General features: G+C 32.5%; 2 protein-coding genes and 2 pseudogenes across 2 annotated transcripts; 3 read left to right on the top strand and 1 right to left on the bottom strand.

Moving 5' to 3' along the window:
- Positions 1-4,732: 4,732 nt before the first annotated feature.
- On the top strand, positions 4,733-13,317 carry LOC145575855 (linoleate 13S-lipoxygenase 2-1, chloroplastic-like). The gene is made up of 9 exons (XM_081633644.1): positions 4,733-4,946; positions 5,326-5,609; positions 5,984-6,221; positions 10,644-10,949; positions 11,039-11,124; positions 11,346-11,456; positions 11,552-11,859; positions 11,945-12,211; positions 12,305-13,317. The coding sequence occupies exons 1-9, from the start codon at positions 4,790-4,792 to the stop codon at positions 13,062-13,064; spliced, it is 2,517 nt and encodes an 838-aa protein (XP_081489770.1). The 5' UTR covers positions 4,733-4,789; the 3' UTR covers positions 13,065-13,317.
- Positions 13,318-17,720: 4,403 nt separating this feature from the next.
- Positions 17,721-19,289, top strand: LOC145577038 (pectinesterase pseudogene; annotated as a pseudogene).
- Positions 19,290-20,052: 763 nt separating this feature from the next.
- On the bottom strand, positions 20,053-21,639 carry LOC145577037 (polygalacturonase inhibitor 1 pseudogene; annotated as a pseudogene).
- Positions 21,640-24,082: 2,443 nt separating this feature from the next.
- On the top strand, positions 24,083-26,397 carry LOC145577036 (linoleate 13S-lipoxygenase 2-1, chloroplastic-like; the record flags this gene model as incomplete). The annotated part of the gene is made up of 5 exons (XM_081634727.1): positions 24,083-24,175; positions 24,490-24,606; positions 24,725-25,029; positions 25,168-25,434; positions 25,602-26,397. Coding segments are annotated over 5 exons (1,578 nt in total), but the record flags the coding sequence as incomplete, so codon positions are not given.
- Positions 26,398-26,710: the final 313 nt, after the last annotated feature.

Here is a 26,710-nt window from a genome sequence, read left to right as displayed (position 1 = left end):
TTATAATTTTTGCTTATCGGTAATTAAAGATATTGACGGTTGAATTTGTTGATAAGCACGACTAAAGAAACTTGTCAACTAAAAGGAAATGGAGGAAGTGTGATACAATATGTTTATGTTTAGGAAAGACTATATAGAGAGATTCAAAATTTCAAAGTTGCTCTTCGTTTCAATAACGTATGAATAATACTCGTTACAAAGTTTGTTAATTATTGTAATGCTTTTGTTAAATTCATCGTCATTATTAATTTATTATTGTTGTTGTTTGCTTCTTTAAATTAGTGCCTTTGTAAACTAACAAATTGTCTGTTTTTTTCCATATTGATGTTATTATTTGGAGAATAATATAATAAGAATTATTCATGTTAAATTTTATTTAGTGAATATAAATTTAGGATTTATGGTCACGATGATATACCTTTTAGAAAAATTATTTCCTATTTTATGATTGTAGATTTTGTAAAAAAACTTTACTCGTTGATGAATAATAATTGAGAATTACCATTATACAAATTCTTAAATGGACTGGTTTACAAATATATTGTGGACCACTAACATTAGAGACACTATGATTATTTTATTAATAAAAAAAAGTCACTATATTAAAATAAAGGTTACCATGTTGAAATAAAACCCATTTTTGGTATTATAAAAGCTATAAGAGGTTTTTTTTTTCGAAATTTTTTATATATTGGTCAATATGAATAATAAAGGTCACTATGTTCAATATAACATTGACATTGTATTTCAAGTTCACAATAATATTAAAAGTCATACAAGTTTAATAAAGGAAACTATGTTAAAAATAAGGTTACTATGTTTAAATTAGGGTCATTATATTTAATTTAATGTCAATTGCGTACGTTTAAGCCTCAATTCTACAATGTCCATGCAAGATTTTTCCCTGTACCATCAAACCTTCACCCTAAATTTGTCAGAGAGTATGTGTCCATTGCTGGGATCGGATTTGGATGAGGCAATATGACAAGTTTGGAAAAAAAAAAAATATCCATCTTAATACAAAATTACCATAATAAGAGTATATGCTAATGTTAGTATATGTTTAGATAAGATAATTTATTTATTTATTTAATAGCTAATACAATTAATACAAGGAGCTAGGCCTCTATATATGAACCTTAATGAAGTTTTTCCTTGACGGGAAATATCATTGATCATCTCGTAGCTTTTAAATTCACCCTAATTAGTTGGGTTAGGATGATTGTGTCCGAATTAGGAGTGGTCCATTCATAAGTTAAGATAGGACCACTAAATCAAGATGCTATGGAGATAAGATAATGTGTAATCCATGGACCAATAATATAATGCCTAGCTAATTCAAAATTTTTCATTTTAGATTTCATATATGAAATAAACGTGAATCATATTAAATTCTCCAAAAATTATAGTAAAATTATTGTACATATTAACATATGTCAATTTTGTCATCTTTCTGTCAAAAAAAAAAAAAAAAAAAAAAATTGTCATCTTTTAAGTGTGATGATGACGAGCAATTGATAATAGATACTTGAATTAATCAAGTTTCTATTTTTAATCAAATCCGCCACAAGGGTACTATAAATATCGATTGGAACATTGGAGGGGGCGATTTTAGAATCCGAACGTATTGTACAGGTCTTGGGCTTTCACTCTTTGCTAGGTGTACGTAGTATGCATGTATGTATGAAGAAAATGTTTAAAAGAATGATTATTTTAATTTAAAAGAAATAATTGAAACCTAATCACTAAAGGAAACGCCAAAAGGGGGTAATTGTAACCCCTACCTCTTTAAAAAATGAAGGAAATATTAATTTACCAAAACCTTGTAATTTAAGTAAGGTTGATCTAATGATTTTATTTTTAAGGTAATGCTATATGCAGTCCTATATATAAGCATTTAATATACTTTCTTTTTTAGTATTAAATTGGGAAGTTATCGACAATTCACAAGTAAATAGGTGTAATAAATGTTTATTTACTGTTTTTTATTTCTATTTTTAGCTTCTTTTATGCTACCCTTAGGGCTGCATATATTTTTTCTTTACTTTTATATTTTAAAAGGTAAAAGCCTAAAAAGTGTGCTTCACATATGTCCATTTTTTGAAAGGGTGTTCTCATTCAAATCCTCTAGTATGTGAGGTGTGTCATGTATGTGTATTTAATTGTGTATAGACATGATACACGTTGTTGACTAATAAAATATGTAATTAATAATATATCATCATTTTTTATTAAGTGTATTAATATTTTATTATATAAAAATAAAGGCAAACATGTGTGCAATGTTGACCATATCGTGTCATGTATTATAAGACAGAGGGAGTAATACATTTAACAACATTTTAGTCTTCTTGTTGGTGTATCATTTGTATGGGTATAGAAATGATACACGTTGTTGCTGACTAATTAATATGAAATTGATTAAGGATTAATTAATACATCAATTAGTATGCGTTCATTAATCAACATTCTAGTCTTCGAGTAGGAGTATATATAATTTACATAGTGTATGATTTGTATTCTTTTCTATAATATATTGTATATATTCAATAAAGTGTTGTATACATAAATATATGTATACATATATGCATTAAACAATGAAATTATGACTCTTTTAATTTACACATGGTTTTCAACCTAATCCTACTCGTACTACTTACCCTTGATTTTTTTTCACACTGCCTCTCATTCTATGACCCTCCTAATCCCTATTATCGATCTTTCGTCACCCTCTTCTAGATTTTATCTCCTCCATACCCTTGTTTTGCTCGCCTTTAATTGGTTTTTAACATAAGGTTAATCCGAGTACATTTACAAGAAAACATTGATAATAGTGTTTTTCACACATAGTATAACAAAACGTAAGTGTGCTTAATTGAACATGAAAAATGATTTTTTTTTTTAAAAAAAATAAAATAAAAAAAAAATAAAAAAAATTAGGAGACTTTGCGTACATACAAATCGTCTAACACCGTTCCAAACAATAGGCTATTTTGACACGTTAAATTTAACCTAACAAACATATACGACTTTGCCCTTATCAAATTAAATTAGTACGAGCTACGTCTAACTACTATAAGAAGAAAGGAAAGCCAATATTAACATTTGAAATAGACCAAAGTGTACGTCAAACTACTTTTCTTGCAAAGATTTAGGTGAACTGTCATTGCCAGGCCAACCTTTTATTTAATTGACTTTTATAGTCTTCTACAATTAAATAAAGACTAGGTCTTATTTTACACTAACGTTTTATTAATTAATCAAATCATCAAGGTTGATTTGGTTGGTGTAAAATGTTGGAACGAAATACTTTTCGTTTTTCTTCTTTGTTTGAAGTAAATGAAAAAAAATAAATAAAAACAAAATGAAGATGGTAGACTTTCTTTTTCCGCGTGAAGAAAAAAGGAATTGTACTCCGTATAATTTTTCACATAAAAAATAATAAAAAATATTGAGATAAATATATATTGCCTTTTTTTTTAACCGACACATTTATCGAGACGTAGTTTTGACTTGTACGAAGGAACACAATGATTTAGAATTGACTTAGCTTTGAAATGACCTCAACCTAACCAGGTCTCGCCAAATCCGACCTAATTACTCGAATTGGCACCTCTATTCTTATGGACTTCAATTTCATATCTATATTTTGAAACATTTTACTTTTTTGGGTAATCTTGAACCCCCAAAAATCCTCCTGTTAAATTAAGGTTTTTAAATAATATGTTGTCGAGACATGCAGTATGTAGAAATTTATCCTTCAGGCTTCAGCCCTAAGTTAGGGTGAATTTTGCTAGACAATAATAAATCTACAAATCTAACGAGTTGACGATCTATAGCCAATTAGGTAGCCTCCCATTAATTTGCTCCCTCTTTTCGAGTCAGGTCCAATTATGATATGACGGTGTTTCACTCGTTTTCAATTTCATATTAACATTACAATTAAGATGAATAAAAGTAGTTTCTTCAACAAAAAAAAAAAAAAAAAAAAAAAAGTATAAAAGTAGTACTTGTTAACGAAGAAAGTTATGTTAGTCTACATAGTTGAATGATAGACAAAGCTACTATGACCTCGGTTAAAGAAATTTCTTCTCATTATCTCATACCTTTCAAGTAGTGCCTAATTGAATGACGAGGGCCCTTAGACATGGTAAACCACATGCTAGTACGAGTACAATCATTTTTCTATACCGTACTCCTTTTAGTTTCTATAAGTTTTTATCATTAAATCCGTCTGATGATAAATTTATAGAATCTCAAGTATCGTAGAATTTGTGGGAATTAGATAAAATCGAGGTAACTCTATAGAAACGAACATCTAAAATAGGAATTACTTCAATCATATCGCATACGTTATAAACTACTTGTAGTTTTTAGAGGACGAGGGAGTAGGAATATACGTTATAAACTACTTGTAGTTTTTAAAGGACGAGGGAGTAGGAATGAAATTATCCACATAACACGTGCATTTAAAATTGTACGAACCTTAGTCGGTCCCTATCAAGTTATTTTTCTCGCAATACTAGTTGGGTTCATTGACAATGAAAGCTATCTAGAAAAGTCCACTTCGAAACAACGTTTTTACAATTTCCTTAAATAAATTGTTTTTATTAGAGACTATTACTTTATCTATAGTAGTAGCTTTCAGTAAGACGCGCAAATGGTATTAGAATTGAGTTATATAAAAAGGGTACGGTGCTCTTGAGATTATAAAATAGTTACACCTTTTTATTTGAACCTTAAAAAAAACAAAATCATAGTATAATCTCTTCATAAAATCAATTTAATTATGGCTAAAAATATTAGTGTTAGAGCTATTGTTACTGTGCAATTAACTGCTACTGGGTTCTTGAAGAATATTGGTTTAGGCCAAGGAATTGATGGCATTTCAGATCTCTTGCTAGGCAATGCTCTCCATTTGGAACTTGTTAGCTCCGCCGATCCAAGTATGTTGGTTCATTATACGAGTATACACATATACAATCATCCATGCGTTAAAACTATTGTACTCCCTCTGTTTGAAAATAATAGTCTCATGCATGGTTTTTTAATTTGATTCGTTCCAATAATATATTTTTCACTACCATATATCGTTTCCATTAAAAAAAATGTTTTGGAAATTAAACACTTTTTCTATTAATTTAGATTGATTTGGGGTTAATTTGCACACTTTTATTGTTTTGAGGATAATTGTTTTACCAATTTAATTGTTACGACCTTTTTTCATAATTACCCGAATCCAAACAAAAAAAAAAAAAAGTGATTTGGTTTATAATTCTTGCTATAATAATATGAAGTACTGATATATACGTACTGATCTTACAGAGTTAGGGGCAAATTTGGAAAAGGAGCCAATTCGAGCACCAGCAAAACTAAACATCTTTTTACGTCCCGAGCAAAATGAAACCAAGTATGAATCAAAGTTACAAGTACATGAAAATTTTGGAGAAGTTGGCGCAATCTTAGTTACAAATGAGCATAGAAGAGAAATGTTCGTTAAAGATATCGTCCTCGAAGGCTTGCCTCAAGGTGTTGTTAAGGTGGATTGTGAGTCTTGGGTGCATTCCAAGTACGATAATCCTGAGAAAAGAATCTTCTTCGCGAATAAGGTAAGTTCGATGAAACAAACTAGTACTCGATAAATTAATGATAAAGAGTTCATCAACTAACTAGCTAGCTCGGGCTTGTAAAATAATTAAAATACACTGCACTAAAGGGTATTTTCTACTCATTTTATAATCTTAAAATGAGAAGAAAAATATCAAATGAGCAAAAAAAAAAAAAAAAAAAAAAAATCTTTGGATGCACCTACTTCTATGTGCACCCGAATGTATATAAAAGGTGTTGCGAGCTTGAGTTTGAGTTGCTTAATTAATCATTATTATTATTAGCTCGAACATGTTGTTTTTATTTTTTTATTTTTTATGTAATTTTCTTTATGTTATAACTTACAATAATTACAATATTTTGCTCTAATTTATAGGCTTATTTACCATCACAAACTCCAGCTGGATTAAAGAGTTTGCGTGAAAAGGATCTTGAGAGTTTGAGGGGCAATGGACAAGGAGAACGACAACCTTATGATAGAATTTATGATTATGACACTTACAACGATATTGGTGATCCTGATAGTAACTCTGAGCTTCTCCGGCCGGTTCTAGGAACCAAGAAACATCCATATCCAAGGCGTTGTAGAACCGGACGTCCACCCGCTAAGAAAGGTAATTTCACTTGGGACTAGTAAACCAAAGAGCCATTAAAGTCGAGTTTTGATTGCATATTCGTTTTGAGTTAATGATATACGAAGTATTGGTTAGAATTAATTGAAAGACTTTTCGAAAAAACCTCCGTTATCATGGAGATAATAAACAAAAAAACTATTTTAAATCAAAAGACATAATTACAAATTTTACATTGTTGACATGATATTTTTTTATAAGATTGATGTATGTGTAAACATGGGCAACGGACCGTGCCGTGCCGCCGCGGGCCGTGCCTGGCCGTACCGCGGTGGGGGCCGTGCCGTGCCGTGCCTAATTTTGGCACACCCCAGCCCACGGCACGGCACGGCCCACGTGCCTGGCGGGCCGTTCCGTGCCGAGCCGCGGGCCAAACCGTGCCAATTTTTTTTTTTTTTAAATAATAAATGTAAATAAAAAATGATATATATATATATATATATTAGTACAACTTGATTTTATATAAATAATGTGATTAATTTATGTTTATGTTAATGTTAATATATTTTGTTTTGAACAACTTTATTTAAATTAAGGTTATATAAATTATTTATCTAATTATGTTTAAGTTTAAATAAACAAATAAAAACAATTTTATTAATTTAGCAAAAAACAACATGCATATAATAAAAAAAAAAATTACGAGTGCGATAATTCGAAAACACAAAAAATTGAAGAATAACTTAGTTTATTATATGCCGGTAGCCGGTACGATAAATCGATAATACAAATAATTAATAATAATTAAAAATCGTACAATATTTGGTGAATAACTTCATTTATTATACGGAATACGAAGTTCGATAATACAAAAATTGTACGATAGTGTATAATGTAAATATATAATAATGTAATTATTATTGTTCGTCTTCGTCTTCTTCTTCGTGTGGTTCAAGGTCATCGGCCAATTGAGTTGATTGAGAAGTATGAGAACTAAATGAAGTCGACGTTCCTTCATCGTCGTCGTTTTGTTCATAAGTACGATCTTGAGAACGAGTTTCGGTATCTAACCAATCCTTGAAGCAAACACACATTTCAAGTGTTTCGGGATTTAGTCTTGTTCTTCTATCGTCTAAAACCCGTCCCGACGCACTAAAAGCTCTTTCGGAGGCAACGAAGGAGACTTGGATAGCAAAAATATCACGAGCCATTGCTGACAAAATTGGATGTTTCATAGTTTGTGATTTCCACCAATCAAGGATGTCTAGGCCAAACTTCTCTTCATCGTCCATGCCTTTCATGAAGTCGTAACTTAGGTACATTTGCAACTCCGAAACATCGCTTTGTGTTCTCCTAGTTGATGTTGATTCCGTACCTAAAAACTTGGACATCATGTTAGCAGCTTGTGCAAATAAACCTTTGGCCCGTTTACTTACGTTTTTGGATGTTTGAGAAGGGGCAAATCGAGACACGGTTTCATATTTACTTTCATAAACTCTATATAAAGAGAAAAACTCATTAGTCACCTTATTTTTAAAAGTTTCAACATCATCTTCCAAATTCATGTTACAATAATAAATATCAATTAATAAAAAAGTGCCATCATATTTTTGCCTAGGATCTAAAATAGAAGCAAAAATATAAATCATAGGAATATCAGTGTAATATTTACGCCATTTTTCCTCCATAAATGGAAGATATCCATGATATTCATATTGTAATCGATGTTCGGCAAAAAGTTGTGCAAGTAAACATGTATTGCTAAGAAAAGAATGGGAACAAGGATTATATACAGAAGAAAAACAATGTGTCATACTATATAGTAATTGTAAAAAATTCATATATTTTTCACAATTAGCCCAATCATCTTCTAGTAAAGCACATTGTGGAAATTTCATATTATAAAAAAGTGTTAAATCAACCTTGTACTCGATTGCCCGACTCAACATTTCATAGGTGGAGTTCCACCTAGTTGGACAATTCGGTGCTATTTTTATAGTCTTTCTCCTTTGTTTCTTGCAAAAACCATTCCATTCTTGATATCTCAAGTTAGAGCTATTAATAGACATAATAGCATTCCTTATTTTGTGATAAAATGGACCAATTGCTTGTGTTCCATCCTTCACACACAAGTTAAGAACATGACAAATGCATCTAATATGAAGTGCTTCTCCATCTAATACTAAATCGGTCAATTGGGGTTTAACCAAATTCGCACTATATGTCATAGAAGTTGCATTATCGAAAGTCATAGACATGATTTTATCCCTAAGACTATATGCATCAATGGCTTCCATTAAATGATGAGAAATGTTAAGACCGGTATGAGGGTATTCAAGCATTTTAAAATAAATGATGCGTTTTTGTAACAACCAATCATTATCCAACCAATGACAAGTAATACATAAATAGTGAAGTCCGTATCCACTATCCCATGCATCGGCAGTTAAAGAAACTCTACTAGGAAGATTAGCCAATTCATTTACTAATTTCAATTTATACTCTTGATAATTCTTCATGGCAGCAGATCGAACGGTTTTTCGGGAGATTTTTTTGTGTTTGGGTTGTAGTGCTCGGTTAATGTAGTTGTTAAAGGCATCATTTTCGGCGAAAAGAAAAGGTTGTTCGGCATGTACAATCATTCTCCCAAGTTCATCCCTATCTCTCTCATAACTATAAGTGAAGCCTAGTGGATGGAAATGAGAAATTTTGGGTTGGGTTGGATCATTAGATGGTCCACCACATCTTTTTGAATGTCTACTAAGGTGTCCCGTCCCTCCCTTGGTATCAGTCGAGAAAATTTTACTACAAGTCCGACACCGGGCTTTGGTTCCATTTTTACTCAGTTGATAATGTGCCCAAACTTCACTCTTTCGGTTGGTTTGAGCAAATTCCTCTTCGGTACACCACTCTAATATGTTAGGATTTTGGGTGTTAGGCATTTGGGTGGATTGTACACTTGACCCGGAGGCTTGTGTTTGACTACCTTGGTTACTAGGAATAGAAAATTCATGTTGTGATCCGTATAAATGAGGTGATAAATGTGTTTGTTGAAATCCCGAACTAGGCATAGTCCAAGGAACCATATCATCCATTTGTTCGTGCCCTCCCGTGGTTTGGGGATGAAAGAAAGGGGTGGAAGTGTTTGGAAAGAGCATGTTAGGGGAGTAAAAGGGCATATTAGGGGAGGGAAAGGTGTTAGGGGGGGCATTGAAGTGTTTGGGTTTGGTGATTCCCTAAGTTTTGACTTGGCTTTTCTAGAGGAGGAGGAAGTGTTCGGGTTTGATGCCATGATATTTAATAATAACAACAACAACAATAATAATACAAATAACAAATTAACAATAACAATAATAATAACAATAACAATTGACAACAATAATAATAACGATAGCAATAAGAATTAGTAAGTAGTTTTTATATAAATTAAGTTTTCAAAAATAATTATAATAATAGTAGATTATTTAGGTCAATGAGATCCCAGGTAGGAGAGGTTAGGAACGACGTTGTCCAGAGCCTTAGTCCCGCCTTAGACAGTTCACTAACAATCTAAATTATCCACAATAAAAATAGAAAGTAGTTTTTATATAATTAAGTTGTTCCAACTTCCAAGAAAACAATAACAACAATAATAACAACAACAACAACAACAACAATAATAATAATAACAATAACAACAACAACAACAACAACAACAACAACAACAACAATAATAATAATAATAACAACAATAACAAATTAAAATAAAGTTGAGTTAGATCTTACAATGACGCTTCAATTGCTTTCCCAAATTTATAATTTCTCGATCCCGAATTTATAATTTTTCGAGTGTAAATATAAGAATTTTTTTTTTTTTTTTTTATATATATAATTTTGGTAGTAGACTAATAAAAGTAAAAATGTAAAATTTATAAGAGAGTAGGAATTTTTTTTTCTTTGCACAAAAGAGAAAGAGAGTAAGAATGTAAGATTGTAGGAATTAGAGAATAAGAAAATTAGAGAATAAGAGAGAAGAGATGAGTTGATGAATTGTGAAAATTTTGGAGGAAGAAATGAGGTATTTATAGGGATTTTGGGTGGGAAAAATAGCCGTTTTATAGCCGTTTTAAAGCCGTTTTATAGCTGTTGGAAAACGGCTACTTCCAACGGCTAGGCACGGGCCGTGCCGTGCCGTGCCGGCGTGCCGGCACACGTGCTGGGTCTCGTGCCGCCCGTCGTGCCCGTGCCGTTTTCCAAATTTTGTGTTCATGGCACGGCCCACGGCCCACTGGTGGGCCACCGTGCCGCCCGCGTGCCAGCACGGCCCGTGCCCACATTTATGTATGTGGGGTCAAGGTACATTTGAAAAATTGATGATTTATTTACAAAAATGTCACTTAATTAATAATTTTTACCGTAGTTTAAATGTTCTTATTCTTTGATTCGAAACTTAATTCACTTACATATTGTGTTATACATATATAGATCCATCATCAGAAGAAAGGGCAGGTAGCTTCTACGTGCCAAGGGACGAAAATTTTTCAGATTTAAAATCGATAACATTTGGGATTAATGTCCTAGACAATGTACTGCATGCACTATTACCTTCTCTAGAGGCAACCATTGTTGATACGAATCTCGGGTTCGAAAGCTTCAAAGAGATACTTGTATTGTTCAACAAAGGAATTGAGCTGTCTGATATGAAAAACAAAAGTAACATGAAAGATCAGTTGCCTAACCTGTTTGATAGTAAAGATGTTATTAGTTTTCCTACCACTGAATTAATGGACAGTAAGTCGTTGCTCAAATCTCAATTTCTCTACTTTTAATTTTTTATTTTTTTGTTCATTGAAGATAACATTCTTGTATGGGATGTGTAGGAGATGAATTTGCTTGGTTTAGAGATGATGAGTTTGCTCGCGAAACTCTTGCTGGTCTAAATCCTTACGCAATCAAGCTTGTTACGGTATGAATTTGTAACTGCTCGCGGTACATAATTTATTTCTTTGCTCACGAGTCATGTAGATAAAATTTGATCTCAAATCTTAGATATTATTCCGAGACTTAAAACAATCAAGCAAAAGACTGAGTACAAATATTTAAACAGGGCAGCCTGACAGAACATATACATACAACTAAAAATTCAAACATTGGACTCGAATTGATAATCTCTAACACAATCTGTAGGAATGGCCTCTGAAGAGCAACCTAGATCCTGAAGTTTATGGTCCACCAGAATCAGCAATCACCTCAAAGTTGGTTGAGGAAGAGATCATGGGCATCATGTCTGTCAAAGAGGTACTTGATCATAGTATCATACATTCATACTCTCTATCTCCCCTGAATTTAAGGCTTCGATTTCTTATCTAACTGTATTTTTTGGCAAACTGTAGGCTCTAGAGAAAAAGAAACTCTTTATGCTGGACTACCATGATTTGTTGCTGCCTTTTGTGAACAAAGTAAGACAGATCAAAGGCACAACATTGTATGGATCACGAACGTTGTTTTTCCTCACCCCTGAAGGCACACTTAGGCCTATCGCGATTGAGCTAACAAGGCCTCCTACTGATGATGGGAAGCCACAATGGAAGCAAGTGTTCTCTCCTAGTTGTGGGGATGCTACCGAGGGTTGGCTCTGGAGGCTTGCTAAAGCTCATGTGCTCGCTCATGATTCTGGTCATCACCAACTTATTAGCCACTGGTATGTGTAGACTAAGGACTCATTCTTCGGTTTTCTAGTAACCATATCATAATATCAACAATAAGAGAATTGTTCGGTTTTGCAGGCTAAGGACTCATTGTTGCGTAGAGCCTTACATAATTGCAGCCCATCGACAACTCAGTGCTATGCATCCAATTTTCAGACTCATGAACCCTTACTTCCGGTTCACCATGATGATCAATGCTCTTGCTCGACAAGCCTTGATTAACTCGGGTGGGATCATTGAGACCTCGTTCTCTTCTGAAAAGTATTCCATGGAGTTCAGCTCTTATGTATATGACAAGGAGTGGAGGTTTGATCAACAAGGTTTGCCAGCTGATCTTATTGCCAGGTATCTAATAATACAAAATTGTTCAATTCGATGTGTAATTATGTCATACTCCATCTCTAACAACTCATTCTGTATCAACATTGATTTCATTAGGGGATTGGCTGTTGAAGATCCATCAGCACCCCATGGTCTGCAGCTGACAATCGAGGACTATCCTTTTGCCAACGATGGGCTTATCCTCTGGGACGCGATCAAGCAGTGGGTGACTGACTATGTCAACCACTACTATGCAACAGAACATCTAGTCAAGGATGATAACGAGCTCCAAGCATGGTGGGAAGAGATTCGAACCGAAGGGCACCAAGAAAAGAAAGACGAGACATGGTGGCCGGTACTTAACACACCAAGCAGCCTCATTGAAGTCTTAACAAGCATGATATGGGTGACTTCAGGGCACCACGCTGCTGTCAACTTTGGTCAGTACGCTTATGCAGGGTACTTCCCAAACAGGCCTACCATTGCGAGAATCAACATGCCTTCAGAAGACCCCACTGAAGAAACAAAGACAAATTTTTCTGAAGATCCAGTTGGTTTTTTGCTCCAAACTTTTCCATCCAAACTGCAAGCAACAAAAGTTATGGCTGTTCTTAATGTGTTGTCGAATCATTCCCCTGATGAGGAGTACATAGGTGATCAAACCGAGCCCTCGTGGGCTGAAGATCCAACGATAAAATCAGCATTTGAGAGGTTTAATGCTAGTTTGAAAAACTTGGAGAATGTTGTTGATTCAAGGAATGCAGATAACAAGTGGAAGAACAGAAATGGAGCAGGAACCTTACCATATCAACTACTTAAGCCATTTTCGAAATCTGGGGTGACTGGTATGGGAGTTCCAAACAGCATTTCGATATAACCCAAACCCAAAACCTACAATTCAAAATCTTTAGATACAACTTTGTTTTAGAAGAAAGGAAATTTTTTAATTGGTTGTAATAAGTTGGGATACTTAGCTTAACTTAGCTTCACATCATAGTTATTGGTGTAACAAGGGGTAGGGAGGAAATTCATTTTATTTTGTCATACTTATAATTTGTTCAATTTCATTTTAATTATAGTGTTGTATGAGTATAGATCAATAAACCATTATTCATTTTAAAAAAAAAGGATATGCCACAAACACGTAACGATGTGATGCCTAGAACATCTAAGGTACGAAGCAGAGGATTCATTAGCATCTAATGTCATTCTTACAAGACTCCATATAAACCCATCAAAGTATATACTAAAAAAATTACAGGGAAGCAGTGCAAATCCAAAAGTACTGCCGAACACTTAGTTAACTCATCAAGATTAGCCTAATAGCAGTTCACCTAATGTAATTCAATTATCATATTATGTAAAAGAGTTATTCAAAACAGAAATCCAAAAACAACAAATCAAACAAATATACAACCAGCAAATTCATAAGATAGTATTGATAGGCCAAGGTTCTTGCATAGTCCTCCAAAAAGATCATTTCTTGCAATGATTCACTTAAGGCTAAGAACATTCTAATGTTTCATTCAATGGATTCATCTATATTAGAGTTGTACACTTTTGTCAAATTGTCATAGGGCTAGGTACTTAATGCCAATGCATGTTCTTGTACGAGTTGTACCAGCTCGAGGTAGATTTTACAAACGAAAGCCTAAGTTTATACAAGCTCTTTGTATACTCACCTTTGTACTATAATGCTATACATGTACACTGGAATACTGGATGGTGGGATTAAAGAATTTTACTATGAGGCTCAAACAGATTAGGCTAGATTTTAACTAGATTGATTTCGAAAAATGTGAATGCTTCAAATGTTATAAATCCAAGCATCAAAGTTGAATATATATAAGAAACATGTAGGGAGTAACAATGTCCAAGCTAGCCAACTACTCAGTAAACAATAAGTTTCAAGATATTAAGGCGAAATTAAACAAATAAAACCTTTAATTAATCAGATTAATCAGCAATAAACAACTTCTAGATTGTAACACAATTCAGCATTTGAAAATATTCCAAATTTCCAATACAGCAACTGTTTACAGAACAGAGGAAATTGAAAGACATTATAACTTGATAAGCCTTCTAAACATTTGCTCATTCCAAAATAAAACAAACAAATAAATAAATTCAACCAAATTAGTAGATATGATCATTCATGAATCTGCACTACCATCAACAATCTTTTTAATTTATCACAATTTTATTTATATTTCACTTGGAGGGAGATTAATTCCTAAAACATGACATTAATAACTAAAAATTGTTTTACGTAAAATTAAATTTCCACTAATTTAAAAAGAAATCATTAATCAATGCAAAATAAAAATAAATTAGGGGTAAAACTACTGATAATGCAAATACAAATTATAGTAGTTCATCAACCTACCAAATTGATCTCATATCATAATTCATAACTAACTACCCTTTTAATTATTAGAGAAGTTAATAAAATATTAGGGTTTTATTAATCACCCAACAAAAATGAGAGGAAAGAGAAAGAGGGGAAATGATACGGTGTCGCCGGTGATGACGGCGGTGCTACGGGCGGCGCTGGATAGGAGAAACTAGACGGGTTGATTTTATTTATTTTTTTTTTTTTAGAGAAAATGTTAGCAGGAAATTTTATTCAAGATCAAGTTCCGATAGGGTAAGAATGCCTTGAAGAAAGGGTCATTACAAACTAATTCATTACAACCATGATTTTGAATGAACAAGTATAGTTCGAGTAAATTGGAAAAAGGTGGTAGTTCTGCCAGGTCGGGTTCGGATCAAATTTCGAGTCAATTTCAATTATGCCTAAAAACTAAAAAAACAGTGTAAAACTTAATATTATTATGAAAATTGAAACATGGGTCAAATCGGGTCGAATTCGAGTTGTTCGGGTTTGAATCGGATCGGGTTTGGATTTCTCTCAGTAACTTCGGGTCGGGATTGGATTAGAGATTGTCAGCGATACCAAAATTAGATCATTTTCATTTGTTCAAACATTTGGTCAATCCAACTCATGACGTCAACAAATTAAAGCAACCTTTTACCTTTCTTCTTTTTCTTATTAATTTATTTATTTTTATTCATTTATCTCTAACTTTTAATTTTCTTTTGAATTAATTAAGTTGACATCTTTTTTAAAGTTGGTTTTCTTCAGTTTATTTTCAATTCAGTTCAGCTCCAATCAGTTCAGTTCCTAATTTCCTTCTCTCATAAAACATTATATATTACTTTGTATCAGTTAGAGGCCTTAGAGCATCTCTAAATCTCTAATAGCAATTCTTATCAAAAAAAAAAAAAAATGAACCCACTATTTCTAGAATATTTTGTTGAAAAATACATAAACACTTTGGTTTACATATTGCTTTACCATGCTAGGTGAAGTGAACATAAATTGGAAAGATGTTTACTCTAGCCCAATAATTAAGAGTGGTCTTGAATTAATTAATTGAATATTGACTCTGATAAACTAATTAATATGAGTTTTTCAAACATTTAAAAATTTAAAATAAATAGAATTAGATGATATATTTTCCTTCTTATATTATCCAAGTGATTCCATAGTTATCGTTCTTAATAAAGAAACAATATGAATAATATGTCACCCGAATATTTTAACTTCAAATATTTATTATTTTCCTTTGTATTTGACATTTTAATGACTTAGAATATTAATCATAGTTACAAATTGTCATATTAATTGCCTTAGCTTTCAAATTGTTTGCGCACGCTATATTCAAAGTAATTAAATAAATAAATTTTTTTATTCTTAACAACTCCCATAGGAGTGTAATGTATGTTATTTATATTACTACTTTTGGTTTATATTATGTGCAACAATTGTGTATTTTTTTGTGAAATATAAAAATTCAATTGTTATATATAATGTGAAAAGGAGGTAGTATTATTGTTTTGTCAGTGAATTTGGTTAGTTATTCTAGTACCGCAATTATATTGAATTATTGATAATAATATAAAAAGGTATATGTAGATTGAATATTTATCATGTATAACTATCATTTGGTTTGAATTTAGCTATTATTTTATCAATTTAAATTACACTTTCAAGACTAAAAAAGTGTAATTCATTTGTTTGTTGAAGTTCAATATGGTTCAGATTATTTTTATTTTTTTAACTCTCGATTAAGGGTAGTGCATGTGATTGATGTGAATACTATCTTTAATTTTCGTTTTCAATCTTTTGTCCCTTATGATCTCCTCTGGAAACTTCAACGTTAACATAGTCATTAAAAACTAGCTAGTTAATTAGATTATCAGTTATAATACAAGTCAACAACCGACCAATCATAAGTTCATAACAAATGAGTTAAGGACAAAAAGTTGATCATACAATCTCAAACCTCATATGAGTAACTACTATGAGGAATTATATACTAGTATTTTTCTATAAAACTCTTGCTAAATCATCATAGTTGGTACACAATCACATAACACACACAAAAATAATACACATTTGCTGAATTGCCGTTTCAAGATCCCATGATAACTTAGTTTTGGTTGATATGCATGCATGATCCCCATCTCATATAAAAGAATCACAAATTTATATCACAAATATAACCAAAAATTATTATTCGTCTAATATTAATAAAACCCACTATAACTGTGGTATGCTAAAAAAAAGGGCATATTTTGATATTTATATTGTTATTTTGTGTTCTTCTCTTACAAGTTACGGCTATTATTTGCTCTTATGTTGAATTGTATTCTACATAATACAAATAATTTTCTCATTGCATTTTACTATACATAAGTACATAGGACTTTAAATTACTTTCTCTTATTGTATTTTACTCAACATATAGGCTATTTAGCCTGCTTTTCTTACAACTATTATATACAAAGCATATTATTGTTCATTTAAAACTAATAAAACCACTATAGATAATTAGATATCCTATATTATACGTATGTATGTCTTTTCTTATAAGCTACACCTATTGTGCTCTCTTATTATAGTTTTGATTATATATATATATCTAAGAATTATGTAATTAGCAATTTATACGAGTCTTTAATAGGTTTAACTTAAGCAACTTGCTAAGTGGTTAGCAATCTTAGCATGCTCAAATATATTAGTAGTATACTACCACTAGCATAGTCCAATACTCAAAGTAATGGACCAACAAATAGCTAATGGACTAAATACATTGATGGTCCAACAGAATTGGATTGAACAATAAACATATGAATATAGCATCAATTATGATGGGCTAGTGTGAAATTAAATGATACGGTTTATAATGGTAACATAATATTTGTAGGAAATGTTTTTTTTGGAAGTGTTAGTATCAACAACATATAGTTCCTTAAACATTTTTGTTCAAGAATATATTTTATTTTTTATTTGTGTTTAAATTGTAGTGTATATATACACTACAAATTAACACTTTGATAATCATCCTAACATTTCTTACTACCATTATCCTTTGCAATTATCATTCTCTTCAAAATGCCTTATTTCAAAGTTATAAAACTAAACAAAGCCTTCTTTCTACTACTAAAACCGCTAATACTACTTATTATGAGTTGTATAGTGGGAGGTCAAATAGTATTTCAGGTGCCTGGAAGTCACAAATCTATAAACAAGGCCATAAATGCATCTCCAAACTATAGCACATCTCCAACATACATCAAGTTGGTAGATAATAGTTATTATGAGCAAGTCGTCGTTCCAAAGGAAAAAACTAATATTGTACTACTTGGGCAATGGCATGCCAAGAATAGGACCTCTATCACCTTCAATGGAAGTAGCTTGACCCATCAGAGTACAATGGATTCGGCTACATTCGGTAACAGAGTTTATCCTTTTTGCTCTTATGTATTGTGTGTTACAATAGCCTAATGTATTATAATTGCATGATTAATAATATCACACTTATTAGTCAGAATTTCCTTTATTTTATAGGAAATAATATCTTTAGTGTGTTTTGTGTGTCAATAATAATCTCGTTAGAGTTCACATTAATTGGTGATTATATATGATTTTTTTTTAAAATGATCCCTAGAGAGTTATTCAATTATGTGCAATGTACAATTAAAAAAAAAAAATAGAGTTAAATTTTGGGCTTCTGAAATGGGTTTATATTATTGAAATCTCTTAGCAACAAGCCCAATTTGCTGAAAATAAACGTATCGAAGTGGTCTAAGTTGAGTATGTGCTTTTTAATGGGCTAGTTAACCTTTTTTTTTTTTATTTTTTTTTTATTTTTTATTATTGAATCATGACTATGATGTCTATGAATGATATGGGCTTCTTAGAAGAGTTGCATAAATGTTTACTATTTAGTACGTAGAGTAGGATTTCTTAATTATTAATGAATTAATTACCTACTTGTATGAAAGACAACAATATTTTCATTTTTACAATTAAAAAATGTTTGTTTTTCAATTCTTTATAGGAGTAGAAGGTGCTGGGTTTGTGGCCAAACATATATCCTTTGTTAACAATGCTGGCCCGGGAGCTGGACCGGCAGTAGCATTTAGAAGTGTGGCTGACAAAACGGTGTTATACAATTGTACCTTAGATGGCTACCAAGACACTCTCTTTACCCAATTAAATAGGCATTTTTTTCGAGAGTGCAATGTCTATGGGACAATAGATTTTGTGTTTGGGTATTCTCATGCAATCCTACAGAACTGTAACCTATTCTTGCGCACTCCCATAACTGGTCAACAAGATGTTATAACGGCACAAGGAAGGGCTGAAATGAATGACACGAGTGGAATAGTCATTCAAAACTGTACTGTCTGCATGGATCCCAAATTGCCTGAAAAGACCGGAGAAGGGTACCTAGGTCGACCATGGAAGCCGTATTCCACTACAATAGTGATGGAAAGCTATTTGGATACGGTCATCAATTCCGAAGGTTGGTTGCCTTGGGAAGGCAACCTCACCTCCTTGAACAACACTTATTATGCTGAATACAAGAATAGAGGGCCAGGCAGTAGTACTAGTGCAAGAATAAAGTGTCCTGGATGCAAAATCTCAATAACTCCAAAGGAAGCCCAAAGGTGGACAGTAAGGAATTTCATAAACGGTATGGAGTGGATTCCTACCGGAGTCCCTTTTTACCCTGACCTAATAAACTGAAAATTATTTAATTAATTAATTGTCTATTAGATTGATTATTATTATACTAATACAAATATTGTATTACTTGTACAGTTGTTGTATGCTTTCTAAAATTTCTATGGTAATGAAAAGTTATGTTGATTGGACTATTGGTTTCATGTAATTACAAAGCCTGTTGTTTTTTGCTTTGGGCCCAAGCCCAATTCACCTTAACTATATATTGTGAAATATCAATCATCATAATCATTTTTTTGATGCAAAAGGGAAATACCTCAAAAGGCAAAGTTGAATTATAAGCAGATTTAATGTTGAAAGAGCCACAATCATCACAATCATTGATTATTCTATGATTTTATACTTTCCAGTTATATACGTCACTTGCAAATATTCTCTATTGTTTCCTTCCTAAATTAGCCTTTTCGTATTAGGCAATAATTAATCATTTCCTATTGTTTTGGTAAAATTGAGACCAAGCAAAAGTTCAAATTATAGGATGGAAATATAAATGTGACAACTGACAAAGTAACATAACTATAACATGCAAGTCTTCGTATGAAAGTCAAAAGAAGAAGACACTAAATAAAGGAATTGATTTTTGACACAAAAAGCAATTAAAAAAAAAAAAAAACTTATTCAAATCTGGAAGCCTGAGGCATATCAAGTAATGTTAACTTAAAGAGTGCACCATACACACAAATTACTCAAATAAGTGAGCTTATAAGCGATAGTACGTAACATGACTAATTAAGAGAGCACGACACACACAAATAAGCCAGGGCAGCTACTTGTTGCAAGGGGGTAATCCCGGCGCATCACAAAGACACTTGTTATTGGTAAAACCAACAGGGCTAAACTGCTTCAGGCGTCGGCCTTTGGGAAACTTACCACATAGCTGGTTGTTGCGGAAATTGACATATCTTAGTTGTCGACGTTGTCCTAATCGTCTAGGAAGCGAGCCATATAACTCATTGTAAGAAAAGTCAATATATTTCAACCTCCAAGGAAGGTCGACATGGCTGAAATTAAACTTGAAATGATTATCACTAAGGATGGCTCGCTCCATTGGTTTATCACTTGTGAACAAAAACGATGCATCTCCTGTGAATTGGTTAAGGTTCAAATATAACTGGTCAATATTTGCTTGACCCAATGACTTTGGGATTGAACCAGATAGCCCGTTCATATCAAGTCTTAATATTTCAAGCTCACTCTTAAATGATCCAAAACTTTCAGGAATTGAATCATTTAGTTTGAGTCTGAAATTCATATAGACAATCAACACAAGGTTAATACTTATATATTTTGTGTTCATTACAATGAACATATAATATAGTACATTGTAATATAAAAGTAGTTAATAGTTAATACATACAAGTACTCATATAACTTTTGTTTTATGCACATGTGGGGCTACAAATGCTAATAATGACAATGGTGCAGTGCAAATTTGTAAAATTAATCCCTTACATTTATATTATAAAATTAAACACGAGTTAATTATTAACTAAAATATTGTACTAAATTAAGATTAAAACATTGATAACAATGATATGTAATAGCAATTGCAATTAAGAAATAAAATAACATAGAGTGAAAAACAGTAAAGAGCAAAACAAAACCCAAATTATGAGCAAAACAGTATTATAAAACTCGTGAAAAATAAAATGAGGTAATAACTAATTAAAATAATGATAAAATTCAAACTGATCAAAAACAATTTAAAGTGAGGAAAACTTTTCAAGAAGGACCGTTGACTTTGATCCGTGAAAAAAAAACATTGTGAAATGAACCGGGTTTGAAGTTGTGAATTGAGACTATTTTTTTCGACGAGTCATATCAATGACTCAATGTCCTAACTCCTAAGGATGTCCCAACTCAAAACTTCAAATCCTTTTAAAATCGAAAATTTTAAAATTTTACAAATAATAGAACTTTGTTGCAATTAATATGTAACAACTAGGTAGAGAGGCACATACCCGCTAAGAATAAGTACTCCAAGGTTAGGAAGGAGCGACAAAGAGGAAGGAATAGTCCCTGATAAACCGCAATTGAGAAACTGAATGGATTGTAGAGTTTTAATCTGGCTTAGGAATTCAGGAATAGGTCCAGTGAGGTTAACGTAAGCCGATGTAATAACCATGAGGTTAGAGAGGTTTGCAATAGTTTCAGGGATTGAACCTGTAAGCTTTGGCAGGTTATCGAAATCAAGAATCTCCAGAAATGGAAGATCACCAATCATCCGAGGAATTTCACCCGATACATTAGCTATATTACCATCGAATTGACCGGTTAGATGGAACCCCGTGATTCTGCTTCTGCCTTCACTTCTTACATGATTTTCATCGTCGCTGCAAGTAACAACAGTCATCGCCGGTCCATCCTGAGAAGGGGTACACGCCGTTGAAGTGATCTTTTATTTGCATCAGCACCTTTATGTCGTCTGGGTGGCATGATGCTCTCGAAGGTATAATCACTTGAAAAATTAATAATAATACGAACAAGACTCGATAACAATTACAAAGGTTGTTAGAATAATTCATCTTTTTTTTTTAATTCTTTTGTTTGACTTGTTTGCTTCTTTGCACATTCATATATATAATGTGTTTATATATAGTGTGAAGCTAATCAATGGGATTGGTCAAATCTTTGTCAAAACTAACTAATTAAGAAAGTAAATATCTTGTAAATCACTAATAGTATAATAAATCTTTTCATACCTTAAATACAAAGATATTGGAATAATATGAAATTGCATTGGAAACTATAAAATCATCAAGATTGAGTATTGTATCAAAATTCAAAAATCAAGATTGAGTAATTATTGGTCCATCAAGGTTGATTTCTTGTTATTTTCAAGTCAGATCAAGTTCTTATAAATTTCTTAACAAGGTCATTATTGGGTTGCATCATGTATGTTTAAATTATACCTTTAAACTATGGGTCAAGTCTTGTGTTGATTTTACTATATTCAAACAAGGTAACAATTAATAAGGGTTGAAGTTTTTGGTTTTAATTCACATAAGTGAATTTTTAAGTTTGTCATCAACCAATCAATCAATCAATAATGATAGCAAAATTATAACAACATTAAACACAGGTTAAACACAAATGCAATCTCTGAACCAATGGAAATCATTAAAACTTTGATTTGTAAATCATTAACTACTCGTATTATTCACCACTTGAAATCGTTGGACTCGTGTTTTTCTATATGGATCGGAAAAGGGGTTATATTGTACTAACTTCACATTAAAACCAAATAAAATATTAGTTGTCTATTTAACTCAAAAAAACTACGGAGTACTTATTTTATTTGATTTCCCATAAGAAATTCTAATTTATAATAACCCGAGTCCATATACGTAGTATGATGATAATAAATTCCCTTAGTACTTAGTTGTGTCGTGTTGGTATCATTGTACAGTGTATACCAACATACTTCTATATACATCATATAATAACTAATATATAAAACTAAGTTTTTAGCCAGGTCATGAGACAGTAACACTTAGTGTTTCAATTTTTCTCTAAGTGTTGCGCCACGTTGGATAGATTTAGTTAGACTTCATAGGATAAAAAAAAAATTGTTTAGAATTTCATTTTCAATCAAATTTGGATACAATTTTAGGATAAAATTGTTAGTTTAGAGTTTTATTTTCGATAAAATACCAATAATTCAGATGTACAAATTGAATTATAATTTTATTTAAAAAAAGTTTAGATTATAATTCTCAAAAATTATCATGTAAATTTATTTTTTATGTCATAAAATTTTTTTAGAGCGAAGAAAATAGTTTAAAACGTGAAACATCTCTTTATAATATACTATCTCCGTTAATTATTGTGTGCAACTTTGGGATATTATTTGTGAGATATAAAATATTCCAAAGTCGCACATAATAATTAACGGAGGTAGTATACTAAATGGTTAAAATAATATACTTCACAATCTAATATTATTCTATTACTATGTAGACCTGGCCTATCAATCAGAGTCAAGTCATAAGTCATCTCGGATCAGGTCACTTTAGGTTACGAGCCAAAAAAATGTTCAACCATTGCCCAGAGTTCTGGGTTCGGGCAACCCAATAGGCTTTGAACATTTTTTTCATTTAATTTATTTTTTGCTAATTTATTTATTTTTTAATCAATCATTTTCATCAATATTATTATTAGTCATTACATGCCTACTAAATAGCAAACCGTTACAAAAGCACATCACTTGCTAACTAACTTTGTATCAAAAGCACATCACTTGCTAACTAACTTTGTATCAATGATATATTTTAAAATTTTACAATAATTAAAAATTTATTTTAAAATTTAATAAACAATCCAGGCATAGCACGAGGCACAAAACTAGTTATTAATATAAACAAGAATTTTTGTTATGTTATTATTATTATTATTATTATTATTATTATTATTATTATTTTTGACGAATTTGTTATATTGTATTGAAGTATAAGCTATTATAGATTTTAGAATTTCTCATCCTCCTTACAGAGTTAGGGGTGAGCACAATCGGGTAGTTGGTCAAAAACAAAGGACCTGGAACAAAAACTTACATGTATCATACGTAAGAGCTGAGTGGTGTACTCGATTCACATATACGTAGTATACAAAAACTAAGTGATATTTTATAAATGTAACAATTACTATGAGACGAGGGCATTAGGGATACTAGGGAGTGATACATGCATTAATTATGGGCTAATATGTAGTACTTAAATCCCTTTTGAATCTTTTTACAGGAAATAAGTTTTAACTATGCTAATCACGGAGCTATTAACAAGGTTTGTTTTTGTTGACTTGTAGGCGATGGATTTTCATGGTTTAAGGATGAGGAGTTTGCTCGTCAAACTCTTGCTGGCATGAATCCTTTAAGCATCAAGTGTGTCACGGTATGATCTGCAAATTTAATCTAGAAGATGCTTACTCCTTTTTGTTCCTAAATACAAGTAATATTATCATATCTTTAGTTAGATTATTCCAATGTAATGAACTAGTCTCCGAATTAAGTTTAAACATTGTGCTAAAATTTGAAATTGTGCTATTTGATTTCCTTAGGGTTAATAAATTACTTGCAATTAAATAAAACATGACTTATTGTATTTTGATTTAGTATTGTCAAGGTGTAATGTAATTACCATTTAAAACAAGAAAAATAATACAAGTAGTAAACATGCTAATAATCAGATGTGTACTAATTTTGCAGCATGAGCTACTGAAGAGTATCCAGGAACCAAAACTTCTGGGGAAACTTAAATCAGCTTTGACAAACGAACTGCTGAACAAAGAGTTGGAACGACGACATCATATGACTTTAGATCAGGTTTGCCATTATAATCAATCGCGTTGATTAATAAAACTAAAATGTTATTAGTTGTATATCAATCTTATGATTTTCTATATATATAGAGGTAACTGGAAAACAAAAATCATGATTGCAGGCAATCGACGAGAAGAGATTATTCATAATTGATTACCACGATGCATTTATGCAATATGTGGCCAGAATCACAGAGATTCCCGGAAGATTTTTATATGGATCCCGAACTTTGTTTGTCTACGACGAGGAAAAATCACTAAAACCTCTTGCTATTGAGTTAACTCGGCCTGGGATTAAGGATTTTCCTGAACCGTATCAGGAAGTGTTTATGCCAAGAAACGAAGCCACTAAAGGATGGCTTTGGAAGCTTGCCAAGGCTCATGTCCTCGCACATGACTCTAGCTACCACCAACTTATCAGCCACTGGTATTCTATTTTCATATACTTCGCTTGATCTCATCCATATATCTTGAATCTGTGATCCCCTGCAATTTAATTTTATAGTAGAAGAGATGATCGAGAAATATAACAATGTTGTTGCTGCGGTTCAATGGTTAATTTCAGGCTTAGAGCACATTGCTGCACGGAGCCTTACATAATTGCAGCAAATCGACGGTTGAGTGCAGTGCACCCAATATATAGGTTGATGCATCCTCATTTCCGGTACACCATGGAGATCAACGCCCTTGCCCGACTAGCTTTGATTAATGCAGGTGGTATCATTGAGAGCACTTTCTCACCTGAGAAGTACAGCTTAGAGATGTCCTCCGCCATCTATGATAAGGAGTGGCAGTTTGATCGTGAAGCCTTACCAGCTGACCTGCTACACAGGTAGTTCAAGCTCATGATTTAGCCTTAATTATTGAATTAGTTGAAGCTAGCTTAGTTAGTTCTCAGGTAGTTAACAAATAAATTACTTTCGTTGGTTCCCTATTAGCCTATAATTGTTGCCTAGCTTAACTAATATACTATAATACCTCTGTGTTAAAATATAATAGGGGAATGGCAGTTGAAGATTTATCAGCTGAATCTGGAGTGAGGCTCGTAATTGATGACTATCCATACGCGAAAGATGGCTTAGACCTATGGTGTTGTATCAAGAAGTGGGTAACAGAGTATGTGAATCACTACTACAAAGATCCGAGGCTAGTAGTAACTGATACAGAGCTTCAAGGTTGGTGGAATGAGGTAAGAACCAAAGGGCATCCGGACAAGAAGGAAGGGTGGATAGATCTAAGTACTCCAAAAGATCTAATCAAAATTGTGACAACCATAATATGGGTTGCTTCGGGGCACCATGCAGCTGTCAACTTAGGGCAATATGCCTATGCAGGTTACTTCCCAAACAGGCCTACTATAACTAGGACAATGATGCCTTCAGAATATCGTCATCGAAATCCAGATAAGCCTTCAGAATATATTTATACAGATCCAGACAATTGGAACAAGTTTATTACAAGTCCTGAGACTACGCTCCTCGAATGCTTCCCATCGATGCAGCAGGCAGCTACAGTTATGGCAGTTCTGGATGTACTTTCAAGTCATTCATCCGAAGAGGAATATCTAGGCCAAAATATAGAGCCATCTTGGGAGGCAGAAGCAGCGATAAGTAAAGCTTTTACCCAATTCCAAAAAGATTTAGAAAAACTAGACGGTGAAATTAAAGACATCAGGAATAAAAATGAAGATCTAAAGCATAGGTATGGAGCTGGTGTTGTACCTTATGAGTTGTTGAGGCCTAGATCCGAAGCTGGGGTCACTGGTAAGGGAGTTCCAAACAGCATCTCCATCTGAGTTAGTTCAATTGGGTTCCTATTTATTTTTGTTAATTGCTTTTGATAGGATCCACACGGTTTTACCATAGCTTAAAAAGCGTGGAGTTTACGTATAGGGCTTTGCTGTTGTTGTTGTTTTAAGTCTTTGCAGTGGGAATATGTGTTTCCAATGTTTTGTAACACCCATGGCTCGTAAGCTAGCTTAATAAAGACATGAGTTTATCTCTTCTTGAAAGTTGAAACTATTGTTCCGCATTGTGTTAATCAATCAGCCTTGCATAATGCTTCATAAGAGAGCAAATAATGACATAAACAGAGAGCTGATGAAAATC

Source organism: Chenopodium album, chromosome 13 (assembly GCF_948465745.1).
Source record: "Chenopodium album chromosome 13, dcCheAlbu1.1, whole genome shotgun sequence".
Classification (NCBI taxonomy): Eukaryota; Viridiplantae; Streptophyta; class Magnoliopsida; order Caryophyllales; family Amaranthaceae; genus Chenopodium; species Chenopodium album.
The sequence above is the reverse complement of the archived record's forward strand: the minus strand, read 5'-3'. Positions and strand labels throughout refer to the sequence as shown.

Bases quoted from the DNA above. Each gene is read 5' to 3' on its own strand.
- LOC145575855 (XM_081633644.1), top strand. From the start codon at position 4,790: ATGGCTAAAAATATTAGTGTTAGAGCTATTGTTACTGTGCAATTAACT. The intron at 6,222-10,643 runs GTAATTTCACTT...ATACATATATAG, and splicing joins ACGTCCACCCGCTAAGAAAG to ATCCATCATCAGAAGAAAGG. The intron at 11,125-11,345 runs GTATGAATTTGT...CACAATCTGTAG, and splicing joins ACGCAATCAAGCTTGTTACG to GAATGGCCTCTGAAGAGCAA.